Source organism: Corythoichthys intestinalis, chromosome 3, assembly GCF_030265065.1.
Source record: "Corythoichthys intestinalis isolate RoL2023-P3 chromosome 3, ASM3026506v1, whole genome shotgun sequence".
Classification (NCBI taxonomy): domain Eukaryota; kingdom Metazoa; phylum Chordata; class Actinopteri; order Syngnathiformes; family Syngnathidae; genus Corythoichthys; species Corythoichthys intestinalis.
The window spans coordinates 54020239-54036396 of record NC_080397.1 but is presented as its reverse complement, the minus strand read 5'-3'; the positions used below and the strand labels follow the sequence as shown (position 1 = coordinate 54036396).

Genomic DNA, 16158 nt, shown 5'->3' with positions numbered 1-16158 from the left:
GATTACAGGTACAACAATGTATTAAAATTGGTATTTAAGTTAAAAATTAAGAAGGTTTTCCAATATAAGCGGACTTTTCCCCATTTTCTACTTGCCATAATTTGCCCAGCTTACATATACTTCAAATTATGTTAAAGCTTTCAGCATTATGTTGGGAAATTAATGCATTATGACTGTGTTTGACTGTGAAATTAGTCAAGACAGGGCCGCCACGTGAAGGCTCAGTACTGCTAACCCATATACACTCACCGGCCACTTTATTAGGTACACCTGTCCAACTGCTCGTTAACACTTAATTTCTAATCAGCCAATCACATGGCGGCAACTCAGTGCATTTAGGCATGTAGACATGGTTTAAGACAATCTCCTGCAGTTCAAACCGAGCATCATTATGGGGAATAAAGGTGATTTGAGTGACTTTGAACGTGGCATGGTTGTAAGTGCCAGAAGGGCTGGTCTGAGTATTTCAGAAACTGCTGATCTACTGGGATTTTCACGCACAACCATCTCTAGGGTTTACAGAGAATGGTCCGAAAAAGAAAAAATATCCAGTGAGCGGCAATTCTGTGGGCGGAAATGCCTTGTTGATGCCAGAGGTCAGAGGAGAATGGCCAGACTGGTTCGAGCTGATAGAAAGGCAACAGTGACTCAAATAACCACCCGTTACAAACAAGGTAGGCAGAAGAGAATCTCTGAACGCACAGTACGTCGAACTTTGAGGCAGATGGGCTACAGCAGCAGAAGACCACGCTGGGTGCCTCTCCTTTCAGCTAAGAACAGGAAACTGAGGCTACAATTTGCACAAGCTCATCAAAATTGGACAATAGAAGACTGGAAAAACGTTGCCTGGTCTGATGAGTCTTGATTTCTGCTGCGACATTCAGATGGTAGGGTCAGAATTTGGCATCAACAACATGAAACCATGGATCCATCCTGCCTTGTATCAACGGTTCAGGCTGGTGGTGGTGGTGTAATGGTGTGGGGAATATTTTCTTGGCACTCTTTGGGCCCCTTGGTACCAATTGAGCATCGTTGGAGCGCCACAGCCTACCTGAGTATTGTTGCTGACCATGTCCATCCCTTTATGACCACAATGTACCCAACTTCTGATGGCTACTTTCAGCAGGATAATGCGCCATGTCATAAAGCTGGAATCGTCTCAGACTGGTTTCTTGAATATGACAATGAGTTCACTGTACTCAAATGGCCTCCACAGTCACTAGATCTCCATCTAATAGAGCATCTTTGGGATGTGGTGGAACGGGAGATTCTGCAAATTTGCACCAAGTGTGTGATGCCATCATGTCAACATGGACCAAACTCTCTGAGGAATGCTTCCAGCACCTTGTTGAATCTATGCCACGAAGAATTGAGGCAGTTCTGAAGGCAAAAGGGGGTCCAACCCGTTACTAGCATGGTGTACCTAATAAAGTGGCCGGTGAGTGTATATATGGCGGAAAACAAAGACAAGACTGATAAAGCAGTTTCTGCTCTTGCAACCTTCTATAAAATAAACTGCTGTATTTTAAGCCAAAAGAACCTTTGTGTTTGATAGAACAATATGTCTATATGCTGCCATAGCAGATTCATGGCGCATTAAGCCCCCGGACTATTTTTAATATGTCCCTTTTGCCTTGGAAACCCCCGTTTAAAGACGTCGCGCAACTGTTTTTGTTTAAACCCAGCCATGAAAACAAGTTAAGTGATTATATTTATTATTCAAAATGTCTGTCATTTTTTTTCAATATTTTGTTTAAAAAAAAAAAAAAAACTACTTTAAAAAATTATTCACTTGCATATTTAAACTTTAAAACAAATTACACCACAATGGAAAAAAATGGCGTCTGTAAAAAAGTCACGGATATCTACCTCATAACTATCGCTAAATTGTATTTTTTCTTTACTTTCGTATTTTCCCCGATATGTAAGATGATAAATAATCGATTCAAACAAAGAAAAATTGAAGGAAAAAAAACATTTAAAAGGGTAAATATATGAAAAAGAAAATCACGACCACTCCTTGATTTCTGCGATTTCTGCATCGCGACCCTTGTCATATTACCATGTTTCACTCATAAAATCCCCCAAAAATCCAGCTGTGGCCATTCACAGCTGTTTCTTGACACTCAGTGATACGTGCTACATGGAGTTTTTGGATCGAAACAAGGTAAGTACGCGAAAATATCTCGTTAAAGTCATGGCATCTGTAATTCTGCTCTCGCGTGCTCTCACCTCCAGATAGGCTTTTGCAGTTAAAAAAAAAAAGTTTTTTTAAAAAAATGGCCTCCTGTTCAAAATTTTTCTTACCCCAGAAAATTGAGATTTTAAGCTTTCCAATGATGACACAAGCATATAGGACAATTTTGAGTTTGGCTAAATTGAGGGTCTCAGAGCGGAAACCTTTTGTTGCAATTTTTTTAGGGTTAGGTGGCTTTTTTTCATAACTGCGCCCGTCTAAGGGTTGAGATCTGGGCTATTTGCAGGCCATGACATTGAATGGACAAGTCTTTCTCCAGGGAATGCTTTAACAGTTTTAGCTTTGTGGCATGATGCATTGTCATCTTGGAAAATGACAAACATATGTTCAATTGAAGGAATAAGAAAGCTGTCAAAATTTTCAATGTAAACTAAATAAATGTAAACATTTATTGAAGATTTAACCACAGTCATCTCCCCAGTGCCTTTGCCTGACATGCAGCCCCATATCATCTAGGACTGAGGGAATTTTGATGTTTTCTTCAGGCAATCATCTTTGTAAATCTCACTGGAATGGCACTAAACAAAAGTTCCAGCATCATCACATTGTCAAGAGTCAAGAATCTGCATTGAACAAGGTGTTAAGAGTCAGACAAGGTGATGATGCTGGAACTTTGGTTTGGTGCTTTTCCAAATTTTAACCCATTCATTTTTCCACGTTTCAAAGTGCATGAATGGTGCTGTTTTATATAATAATTACCTTGAATCCTCAACCAAATGACTCGTGAGACACTACTGCCTGCTTGTATGCAGTAGAACATTCATCCCTTTTCCACCTAAATCCGGCGTTTGAAGGCAGTATGTGTTTGAGTTTATCACAATGAAAGCCACCTCAACACTCTGCCTGGGCCTCTGGGAAGGCATGGTGCAATGTCTATAAGAGCTGTCTGGTCAACTGATGGTGAAGTCTATGCCTGGGGTCCCCAACGACCGGGCCACGGACCGGTACCGGTCTATCCCTGTCCACTCTAGATATACAACTACAGAATGGGAGGTTGTCATAGAAATGCATTGATTGGACTGTTAGCAGTACATCTTGTTTTGTATATCTATCTGCGCTTGGCCTCAATAATAACATATTGTAGCGGATAAATGTTGTTGATTCTCGATAGCACGTTGAGTAAACTCGTGACTCTCTTCTGACTCTGAAGTGTCTGTTAACTCTCGAGTGTCTGTGCCGGAAACGCGCGCGACAACAAAGTTTTCCCCCTGGAACATAGCATGCCCCACATCATCTCCCTAGGTGAATTCTGGATTAATGTAAGGGTCACTACGGTATGACATAGGTCGTCGCCCATCACATTTGTTTCCGGAAATAATTAGCCCCCGAAATAATTAGCCCCCACACTAGAGTGACTGAAAAACAGACGTCTTTAGACAGATTTTTTTACGGGGAAAAAGGAACCTCATGAGCCAGAAGATGAGCCTACAACCTCGAAGAAAACAAAATCTATGCTACTTCCCAATCACTAAACACCCACGAACTGCGAAGGAGTGGCTTCGTGACCCGTATGTGAATAAACCGAGTGATTCGAGCATATCTGTGCAACAGGAATATCAGCTTGTAGAGATCGCAAATCACGGCGACCTTAAACGTACATTTGAGACAAAATTCTACCGAGGTTCTGGATTAAAGTCATTTCGGAATATCTTGACATCGCTAAGAGAGCACTGAAACAAACGAAACAAGCTCAGGCCTCCAACTGATTCAGCGGGTGAGTTGTATTTTCCATGCACTTAACACGACGGGGCTAAAAACAAATGTTATTTTATATCTGCTGTATTTTTCTGCCGCACATTGCTGATGTTCTGAAAAATTTGGCATGCGCGTAACGTTAAAAATGAGCGCAAATGCAGAGATTCCAAAGTAAACACTACAAACTTTCTTTAAAGAAAGGAATATTAACTTACGTTTGCCATGTTAGCTGCACACAACAACTGCACGCAGCTCTCTCACTTAACGACTTTGCCGTGTCGTTATGCATTATTTACGCCATTTTCGTGTTGCACATGTATGTTTATGATGTAAATAGTTTTTTGCACCGTTGGATAACATTGAGAGTCCAACTGAATATAAAAGAGGGCTTTTTTCACCGCCACAAAAGCTTTGGGAGCAAAATTTTAAAAGGGTGCAAAATTTGACAGAACACCTGTTTTCCGAAATTTCCGGGTTCGCGGTGAGTCAGCAACCAGCACACTTTTGCTCGATAGACGATGTTTATTGATTAGAAAATGCAGAATAAATTAGATTTATTGATTACTATCCCACAAGAGTAGGCAACAACTATCCAAACAGGCATAACAAGTGATAACGATGACGTTAGATCTAGTTTGTCAATCCCAGAATCCCCGCGTTACCGTTACATTACAACAAAATGTTACTTAACAATGAAAATCGCTTACCGTTGACAAATGAGCGGGGAGCCAACGCTCCGGCAAAGCGGCAAAGGAACAAAGCCAAGCGACCCGTACGTAATCCTCTGGCAGACTTCCGGGGAGTTGGGGGAATCTCCCGTCTCTTATAGGCACGTCTGACGCGGGGACACGGGTGGCCACTCCCTGCCCCACAAAAACACACCACCCGAACTCATGAGACTCTCCCCCACAAGGGTAGGAGATTCCCCCGCAGTTGAGGCTCCCAGCGGTTAAAGTAGAATGTTTATTTAAGTTTTGTCGTGAGATTCCTTCCTAACTATGAGACCCAAGGTGAAAAATAATACAAGTTGTTACAATCTAGGTCACAGAAGCAATCATACATCACAAAGGCATAATGCATTAATGTTAAGGCATCACATAATATTTTCCCCCATCATTCCGCCCTTTGACCCGGATTGAATTTATCATAAGGCATAATGTGCTAATTCACTTCGGGTGACATAATATTTTCCCCATCAACACCATTCCGTGAAAAAAAAAAGGCCCAAATCACACCGGTCCGTGGTGCAAAAAAGGTTGGGGACCCCTGGTCTATGGCATACTGTAGGCTTAAATGATACAATAGTAAACATGTTTTCATTAATAAAATCCAGGCAAACTGCAGAAATAAGTCCCTAACTAATTCTTCTGCAGGTACGGGTTTATCGTGTTGGTTAAATAGGAAAAGACAAGCACACTAAAGAGGTATCTTCATTCATTTTTCAGGTTTAAGAAACAAAGACAACGAAAAACCTGGGAGCTCCTGTACGTTTTGGCATCAGACAGGTCACATTTACAGGTTTTCAAAGCAAAGGATTTGACAGCTTGCTTTCATCAGCGGTTGTTAGCCTGCTGCATGGGTTTGGCTCTTTATTCAGTCAAGGACGTTTTATCCAAGATGGTCTTGGTAGGGCTGCTTGTGTTGTCTATTCTCCATTCATGTGCGATTGGAATGCAGCCCACCCAAATTTCACAGCAGGCATCAAGCCCTCATCCTCCTCCTCAAGAACAAACTCCTATAGGGACTGACAATCTGTCCTTCCCTTGGAGTCGCCTTCGCTTGCCAATGTAATTACCCTGCTGTATTTATTCAATGTATATTTATTGCAAGATTTAAGAAAAACAATGTTTTTTTTTTTAATAGGTACATAATTCCTCGTCATTACGACATCATGGTGCATCCAAACCTCACTCGTCTACATTTCACCGGCTCAGTTATGATACAAATTGATGTCCAGAACAATACAAATTGGGTAGTGTTACACAGCAAGGGTCTGAAAATCTCCAAGGCAACCATACTGGACAAGAACCTCGCTCATCTGTCTGATCAGGTAGTCGTTAAAACTAAGCGGCTAGATTAGCACATTGATGCTGATCTGACTGACTAACTTCTCCTCTTAGGTTCTGCCTTGTCTTCATAATCCTGCACATGAGCAGATAGGGATCTTCTCACCCAGGGTACTCAGCAGTGGACAAAAGTACTTCCTATATATTGAATTTGGGGCAGAGTTGGCCGAAGGCTTCCATGGATTCTATAAAAGCACCTACACGACAAGTTCAGGAGAGATCAGGTGAAGCCTATAATGTGGTACGTAGAGTGTTTATTATTCATGTGATAAATAATAATATGGTTCATGCCTCTTTTTAGAACTTTAGCCTCTACTCACTTCGAGCCTACTAGTGCTCGTATGGCATTCCCTTGTTTTGACGAGCCGAGCTTTAAAGCCACCTTCACAGTTACGATAAGACGGAGCTCTGAGTACATTTCTTTGTCCAATATGCCGGTAGTAAGTATAGCATGGTCATTCCATATTATGAGGACATTTTTATCAATGTATCAGTGTTGTTTTTGGCAGCCATTTTAATTTTCGTCTTAGTCTTTTGGACAAAAATACTTATTAGTCTTAAGCCTGAGATATGCTCCCGCGTTGCAGTGTGTAACGCGCGGCAGGACAGGATGAGTGCATAAAAGGTAAAAAAGGGAGCGGACGTCCACTTATGCACTTTTAATAGACAAAAATAATATATATCCAGCTCAACCACTTGTCACTCGGGAGTACAACGGATCATGCACACATGATCACACTTAACTTCCCAAAAAGTAGGTAGCAACTGAAGAAGAAAGTGCACATACAACATAAAGAGGCGCCACCGTGTGGTGGATGTCCTAAGGAACAAAGAGGATCACAGAAGTGACCGTTACATAGTCCCCTGATGAGAAATAGGCTGTCCACATCCGTACACAGCTGAAGATGAACAATAAAACAGCTAAACAGCATACTATACATAGACAACTGTAAAGGCTGAAAGGCACATCGGGCAAAGAATATATGAAAAATAACAAAAACAAATGCATGCAAATGTGTTTTTTTTCTCTTTGAACTTCAAAAGCTTTGAAATACATGAACCTCAATTTCAACAACAAACATGGGCAAATATGGTAACCAAATCAACACATGACAAACAAAGAACAGCAGCACAAAACATGATCACCCGTTTTCCGACCGGACTCACGCAACAACACACTGTCTTCTCCGGTTCTCACGTGTCCGCCCGAGTGGTGCCATTTTCGGCTTAGGATCGTCACGACGACCGCCCTCACCTACGGTTCTCCCTCGGCCGCTGAGAATGCGCTTTTTTCGGGCTGTTTGCCATTTGGCTTTGACACAGTGGGAGAAGAGGAAAAAAAAACACTTTTTACTGTGTCTAAAAATGATTATAATGGACAGCTGGAAGCCAGATTAATGGAGACGCCACTTAAAGACATTAGACCCCTATCTCATTGATAAGCCGCTTGATTGTTTTTCAGCGAAAATGTGGCGAATATTGCCAACAATCGTCCCACTTTGTCCGTGTTATATCAGTAAACCAGTGAGCACTGTTAGCATGCTCAGTGCTAAATAACACCACACCTTTGCAAATGAAGTAATACTGTGAGCAACGAAAATAAAAACTGTCCTTCTGTCCAAAGACACCCCTCCGCCCCCTCCTAGGGATGGGAATCGAAATCCGATTCCAATTCGGAACCGGTTCCGAGTGTTTCGAGGCCTCGACATCACAATGAAAAAGCCTTTACGATCCCTTTAACGATTCCTAAAGACGCGTATTGCGTCGTGACGTGTGTTGTTGTTCAGACGCATCAAACTAGCATGGCGCCAAGAACCACTCGCTCCAAAGTTTGACTACGCTTCACCAGGAAAGAGTGTGAAAATGAAAGGTTACGACGGGTAAGCATGAGCATTGCAGCCATAAACATAACAATGAAAACACGTAGGTTCAAACGCTCGAAAATGTGTCTTCACTTCACGAGGAAAAATTACAACAAAGCGACTTGCAGTCATTGCAAGGTGGAGATAACTGCATCGGGAGGGAATACGATTGCGCTGTCCCCACAGAGAGGCTAAGGCTCAGTCGTGGCTATTAAAAAAAAAAAAAAGTCCAGGCTATACAGCTAGCTAAACTCCCAAATGACGATGCAGAAGATGTTGGTATAATTTGCTGACTTTATTCAACCATCACTTGAAGAGTGAAACTAAGAATAGAAATGAAACAAATCAATTTCGTCCCCAATAACAAACAGGTTTGCATCAACGCAAATCAGCGATGATTAGCTGCTAATAACAGCATGGTTAGCATTCGTTCGCTAGCATTAGCACATCGTTCAAACCACTACACAACTGGATTTAAGTGTCCGATCGCAAGTGGAAACACAACAACAACAACACAAAAGATGATACATACAGGCGTTGCCTCTGTAGATATTAACATTAACAAAGAACGTAGGCTCGTAGAAGTGTTTCCCTCTCTCACTCACTTGGATGCGGCATTTCTTCTTTGGGTGTATGCGCGCTCCAGTAGTCCTCAAACTGCGGGCCGCGGCCCAAATACGGCCCGCCTCCACATTTGGTCCGGCCATTTTGAATTTTTTTTTTTTTTTTCTCAATCGTGTTATTTATTTTCTGGCCTTTTCCTTGAAGAATTCAGAGAGGGTTATTTGGTTATTATCTATTTAATTAATAGTGTTTTTATTATTAATTATTATTATTATTATTATAAAGAATCCAGAAAGGGTTATTTGATTGTGGCTTTCTGAAAAACAATAATTTTTTACATTTATGCACTTCTGCAATCGTCACACTTTTTCTGTAACAAACTGACCCCGGCCCCTCATCAGAGAAGGGAAAAGTTATGTGGCCCTCACAGGAAAAAGTTTGGGGACCCCTGCTTTAACACATATTGCCAAAGGCAGAACAAAAACCTATCTGCCAAGATATACCAATATTTTTTATTTCTATTAGATAAATGTTTCAGTAAAATGTTACACATTCTTGTGTATTTGCCACTTATTGCCACAGTTAACATTGAGGCTTTGGGCCTCTTTTGATCTCGTTGTGAGTTTGTAAGGTTGTGATTCAAATGGTCAAAAATGTACCTTGAGTGTATTTTTACAATTTGGATGTTGACTTTTGTTTAAATTCAGGCAAATTGATGCGCGATATTAAGAAAAATATCAATTGCTACCTTGCTTCCCCACATTGCTTCCCATGATATTTCTAATCGTAGGAAGAGGGATTGTAAGGCTTTAGCCAATTAAAAAAAGGCTCCAAAGGCTGCCAAAATTCACTCTACTCATTTTACGCTGCCTTTTATCTCTCTATATAGGTAAAACGGCGCCATTACAGATTGAGCGCGACAATGCGTGAGTGGGTCGTGCAGTGCATGCATTAATTGCATTAAATATTTTAACGTGATACATTTTTTAAAACACCATTATCGGGATGAATTTGATAACCCTACCTTAAGCCTAAACTAAAGACTCTGGATGAGTGTAACATATTATGTCTGTAACGTTAAATACAATTAGAAACCGATTTAATTAAAAAAAATATATATATACTAAAAAAAGGCATGGCCGATATTTTTTTGCCGATTCCGATACTTTGAAAATGACGTGATCGGACCCGATCCAGATCGATCGGGACACTCTACTAATAAGTATTATCATCTGAAAGACTAAGACGAAAATTAAAAGGGATGCCAAAAACAACACTGGTGAGAACATATATCACAAGATTTGCTTGTTACAGGTAAAATCAGTTGAAGTGGATGATGGCTTGATGGAGGACCAGTATGATACAACTGTCAAGATGAGCACGTACCTTGTAGCTTTTATCGTCTGTGATTTTAAATCTGTTAGTGCAAAAACATCTTCTGGAGTGCAGGTATGGTCTCTTAAGAAAAGTGTATTTTCTTGTTTGTTGACATATATCATAATCACTAAGGCTTCGTCTCCTCGTACTGCTTCGTGGCGGCAGGTGTCCATCTATGCTGATCCAGAGAAATGGAATCAGACGAACTATGCCCTTGAAGTTGCTATCAAAATGCTCGACTTCTATGAGGATTATTTCAACATTCGTTATCCGCTACCCAAATGTGGTAAATATTTTTTCTATTGCCAACCATAAAGCCACATACAGTTGTGGTCAAAAGTTTACATACGCTTGTGAAGAACATAATGTCATGGCTCTCTTGAGTTTCCAGTTATTTCTACAACTCTGATTTTTATCCGATAGAGTGATTGGAACAGATACTTCTTTGTCACAAAAAACATTCATGAAGTTTGGTTCTTTTATGACTTTATTATGCGTAAAGTGATCAAATCTGCTGGGTCAAAAATATACATACAGCAACACGAATTAGCAATTTCTTGTGAGTGATTATTGACTTGAACAATCATTGACTTGAACAAGTCAGGAAAGTCACTTGGAGCCATTTCAAAGCAGCTGCAGGTCCCAAGAGCAACAGTGCAAACAATTGTTTGTAAGTATAAAGTGCATGGCACTGTTTTGTCACTGCCACGATCAGGAAGAAAACGCAAGCTATCACCTGCTGCTGAAAGAAAATTGGTCAGGAGGGTGAAGATTCAACCGAGAATCACCAAAAAGCAGATCTGCCAAGAATTAGAAGCTGCTGGAACACAGGTGTCACTGTCCACAGTCAAGCGTGTTTTGCATCTCCATGGACCGAGAGGCTGCCGTGCAAGAAGAAAGTCCTTGATCCAAAAGCGGCACCTTAAGGCTCGACTGAAGTTTGCCGCTGATCACATGGACAAAGATAAGACCTTCTGGAGGAAAGTTCTGTGGTCAGACAAAACAAAAATCGAGCTGTTTGGCCACAATGCCCAGCAATATGTTCGGAGAAGAAAAGGTGAGGCCTTTAACCCCAAGTACACCATGCCTACCGTCAAGCACGGTGGTGGTAGTATTATGCTGTGGGGCTGTTTTGCTGCTATTGGAACTGGTGCTTTACAGAGAGTAAATGGGATAATGAAGAAGGAGGATTACCTTCAAATTCTTCAAGATAACCTAATGTTATCAGCCCGAAGATTGGGTCTTGGGCGCAAGTGGGTGTTCCAACAGGACAATGGCCCCAAACACACATCAAAAGTGGTAATGGAATGGCTAAATCAGGATAGAATTAAGGTTTTCGAATGGCCTTCCCAAAGTCCCATTGAGAACTTGTGGACAATGCTGAAGAAACAAGTCCATGTCAGAAAGCCATCAAATTTATCTGAACTGCACCAATTCTGTCAAGAGGAGTGGTCAAAGATTCAACCAGAAGCTTGCCGGAAGCTTGTGGATGGCTACCAAAAGCGCCTAATTGAAGTGAAAATGGCCAAGGGACATGTTACCAAGTATTAGCGCTGCTGTATGTATATTTTTGACCCAGCAGATTTGATCACTTTTTTCTGTTCACCCATAATAAAGTCATAAAAGAACCAAACTTCATGAATGTTTTTTGTGACAAAGAAGTATCTGTTTCAATCCCTCTATCAGAGAAAAATCAGAGTTGTAGAAATAACTGGAAATTCAAGAGAGCCATGACATTATGTTCTTCACAAGTGTATGTAAACTTTTGACCACAACTGTATGTTCTCAGACGTTCTTCCTTTTCTTTCAGATCTAATCGCCATCCCTGACTTCCAATCGGGTGCGATGGAAAATTGGGGCTTGACCACCTACAGAGAGACTAGCCTGCTTTTTGACCCTGACATATCATCGGTATCTGATAAACTGTGGGTAACCATGGTGATTGGGCATGAGCTTGCACATCAGGTAGGCGTGTTTTTAGCAGTGCTGTTCAGACAAATCTTCTGGAGTAGTTCAGATTTCAAGAGCTTACCTAATGGACCAAAAAGCATCATTGACTGAGGGTGTTTGATACATTTTTGTTGTTGTTGTTTTGCTTGCAGTGGTTTGGTAACTTGGTAACGATGAAGTGGTGGAATGATACCTGGCTGAATGAGGGGTTTGCCAGATACATGGAGTATATTTCAGTGGAGGCTAACTACCCTGAACTCAAAGTGGTATGTGCTGAACAAAGTAATATGATCAACCGAGATGGAAATGTATAACATTACAATGTCAATATTCTTGCAGGAGGAATATTTGTTGCACGCATGTTTTGCAGCAATTGGTCATGATTCTTTGAAATCATCACGGCCAATATGCAGCCCAGCAGAGAATCCAACTCACATCCAGGAGATGTTTGACACCATCTCTTACGAGAAAGTATGGATTCTGTCTTATATGATTATTGTGCTTTTCAAAATGCACAATTGCATTTTCTGTCTTGTTTGTTTATCTATTCATTTAAAGTATAGCACACAAAGGTTGAATTAGTATAAATAATCTGTTCCACCATCATAAAACATTTAACTATATAGGGAATGCTTTTAAAAAAAACTGTTGCGTAATATCATGGAAATATAAATATGATACCGCACAACAGTCTTCATTTTAATGAAAATGCAAACATAAAACAAAGACCTACCACATCATTGATACAAAACTAACTGCTTGAGTAAAAACTGTTCATCCGTTTTGGATACAGCAGACTTGTTGTTATACAGGGTATCCGCGGGGTCTTAAAAAGTCTGGGGAAAAAAAAGAGTCTTAAATCCAATCATTTGAAGGTAAGGCCTTGAAATCTCTAAAATTCTCATAAAAGGTCTTAAATACAACAGTGAAAGGTCTTAAAAATCTATTGACTCGCACAACATGCATAAGCTTCAGTCTCGCTTTTAACTCATTCACTCCTAGCCATTTTCACCAGTGCAACCCCCTTCGTTTTACTGGATTTTGACTGATTTTGCAAGGCCCACAGAAAATTGTGTTCTATTGCTATATAAACATGGAACCCACCAAAAGAAAGATTAGACTCTCTTCTTTCAGCAGGAAAAAAGTTTGTTCATATCTTTTTCCATTCTTTGGAAATCAGCATTAGAAAATACCTTAGTTTGAGCAATTTTCCAGTTTCTGATGAAAAAACAGAGAAATTGAGCTTTTTGTAAAAGCATACATTTCAAACATAACGTTGACTTCAACACAGCTATTTTTTGCTTCTGTGACATCCCAAACATCTGAATAATGTTTTCCTTCTACAAAATAAAATAAACAAGACAAATAGAGCTTTTAATAGCAAAGTAACTTATTAATTAAGTAATTAGGTCATTTATTCGCACATGGCTGGACTGTTGGGCTGGGAGATGGTGCTGTTGTGGTCACCGCGGCTGTCTCGGCGGATGGGGTGGGCTTTTCCCTCGTCACAGCCTGTAGTGTCTCATCAAGATGGATTTTTTTGAGTCTTTCTTTTGCGGTGACCACTGCTTCGTGGTGGAGTTCGCCCCTGGGAAACTTGTGTGGGGCATGTTGTGTTCCTGGGGGGGAACTGGTTTTGCCGTGCGCGTTTCCGGCTGAGTCGCGGGACACGGGTGCGGGGACGCGAGCGGCCGAGCACGGCGGCGCGGGCTCTGCTCGGCGAGTAGCACGGACTCAACGCCATCATCCGCTGCACTGGTGGTCCCGGTCGTTCTGCTCGGTCGTCCAGCGCCTAGCATCCCAGGCGTCCTTCAGGTTGTTCTGCTCAGTCATCTGCTGCCTGGCGTCTTGGACGTCCATTCTAAAACCAAAAACCAGCACCTCCCTTAGGCATATATGATTCTTCATGAGCAGCGACATAATTTTTTTTTGAAGTTGTTCCCTAATAAAATCCTGATTTATTATTTTTTATACAAGTATAACAAAACTTGAAATTGCTATTAAATTCTCAAGTTTTAGATGCACAAAAATCACCAAATGCAGAGATAATCACCTATATTTTCAGGATCAATAGCAATATTTAACAGAAGTTTTTGCTCAAAATAGCAACTTTTTTTTTTTTTCTTAATTTAGTGTTATCAACAGAAAATAAATCAATTTTCACATCAGAAACGTAATACTTGAGGAAAACGTGCAGAATCATCTTGATTTTACTCAACAAAATCAAAATTTGCATTTTTCTATATGAAATTACAACTTATTTAGGTTGAATTCTGCTATTGTGTAGAGATACAAAATCCAACATGGTGGCCGTCACAAAACAGAGCTTTTAAGTAAAAAATTCTCGCAAATATATTTTTAAATCTCTGAATTTCTATAGATATGAACATAAAACTGTCAAGAGTCTTGGTTAAAATTAAAAAAACGAGCAGTTATCATTCATTTTACGTGAATATTTCAAGCCAAATTTACGGCATTGTTTAATCTAACATGGCTGCCATCATGGAACAAGGAGGTTTTTAAGTTGATAATTCTTGCAAATAAATGCTTAAATAGTGGAATTTCTGTAGATATGCATGTAAAACAGTCTAGACCAGTGGTCTCCAAACTATTCCACATCGGGTCGCAGTAGGTGAAGGATTTCACTCCAACAAAACAAGACCACATCTTTTCACGTCCATTCGGACCGTTGAATTGGGTTGCGGGTCTTACCAAATGCACTACTGCCCTCGAGTGGCCAGTTTTATTGCTTTAAAATGAATTTTTAACATTGTGCTTTGGAGCTAAGTTGCATCAGAACCTAGAGATGTCTCTGATGAAAAAAAAAATATATATGTCTTTTGGACACCGAAACAATTAAAAATAGAACGTATTTACACATTTTTGGCCGCAAATGAGGTACAGTAAATGTATCGATTTTTGGGGACGTTATAACGTAAATACAAAGCAGAACTACCTGTGTTGCCATGTCAGAATTTATCGAACGCCACCAGCTTTTGCTGTGCTCGCTCAGTTGCGTGTTGACAGCTTAGTTAGCATAGCAGCGGATTTTTTTTTTTTAAACAGAACCAAATTACAGTACTGAACTTGCATCCATGGGTAAGTGGCCAACGGCAATTGGCTGTACAGTTAACAAGTCCTAACCCCTTCAGACCTAAGCATGCTGCTGAAGGATATGACACGTTCACGTCTCTAAACCTGTACCGTAATTTTGGAGTATAAGGCGCACCTAACTATAAGCTGCCCCCCCAAATTTGACACGAAAAGCATTTGCACAGCATTTGCTCATAGATAAGCCGCACTGGACTATGAAACTTAATTTGACAGTGGCATCATAAGACTTTCTAAGACCAAATGAACCACCATGAAGCTTTGAACCAATTGGCTACAAAGCTTCATCGCTTCAAGAAGCTTCCTTTGGCCATCACTTCTTCCTTGGGGATGACAGTCAACCTCTGCTGCCACCTACTGTCAACACTGTTGTCATCCAACATGCCTCCTAGCATGCATTGTAGCGCTACAAATGTAAATAACAATCATAATTCATGTTCTGTGCCAAATATTTCTTTACTGTTCAAGTTCTTTCATTAATTGCTAGCTATGGTATTTGGTAACACTTTATTTGACAGTTGCGCCATAAAACTGTCATAAGACCATCATAATTATGACATGACACTGCCATGAGCATTAACGAATGCTTATGACAAATGTCATTTTGTGTTATCCAGCAAATTATCTCACTTTTGAATGGATGTAAAAGATCCGAGCTGGACATAAATGGAGTTAGTGACTTAAAGACATCTGTCGTAAGCATTCATTAATGCTCATGATAGTGTCATGTCCTAATTATGATGGTCTTATAGCAGTCTTATGTCAACGGCGTCAAATAAAGTGTTACCTATTGACCCAAATAAATCAACAAATGAGCCGCATTGGACTATAGGCTGCAGGATTCAAAATGAGGGAAAAAAGTAGCGCCTTATTGTGCGAAAATTACAGTAAATACACTGAACTTAGTTTGCTATTCCCACTTCTGTGAAATGATCGGATGAAACTTTATCCATCGAAATTAAATCCTGAAGTTTGGCACGACTTCTTTGCTATTTTTGGCTCTTAGAAAATGACTGACCAAACACAACTTCAAAAAGTATAAGTTAAAAGTGCTCATTTCTCATTAAAAACACAATAACATCAAAAATAACCAATAAAAGCATGAAATATCCCCGACCAAAAAAATCGCACTTTGGTCTGATGTTTGAGTAAACATTAAAAAAAATATTTTCTAAAATTCTCTAATTTAAAAAAGTTCTTTTTTTTGGTCAGCAGAAAAAATGCAGGTCTGAAGGGGTTAGCCTGCAAAGACCCTGGTATAACTTTAATCTTGTCC

General features: G+C 40.3%; 1 protein-coding gene across 1 annotated transcript in view; it reads left to right on the top strand.

Moving 5' to 3' along the window:
* Positions 1-16158, top strand: part of erap2 (endoplasmic reticulum aminopeptidase 2) — a 29657-nt gene that overhangs the window by 1177 nt on the left and 12322 nt on the right. Inside the window, exons 2-10 of the mRNA XM_057831681.1 lie at positions 5398-5739; positions 5816-6002; positions 6073-6242; positions 6320-6458; positions 9759-9893; positions 9987-10107; positions 11632-11786; positions 11924-12037; positions 12111-12242. Of these exons, the coding sequence (XP_057687664.1) occupies positions 5528-5739; positions 5816-6002; positions 6073-6242; positions 6320-6458; positions 9759-9893; positions 9987-10107; positions 11632-11786; positions 11924-12037; positions 12111-12242 (1365 nt within the window). The 5' untranslated portion in view covers positions 5398-5527. The remainder of the gene's footprint in view (positions 1-5397; positions 5740-5815; positions 6003-6072; positions 6243-6319; positions 6459-9758; positions 9894-9986; positions 10108-11631; positions 11787-11923; positions 12038-12110; positions 12243-16158) is intronic.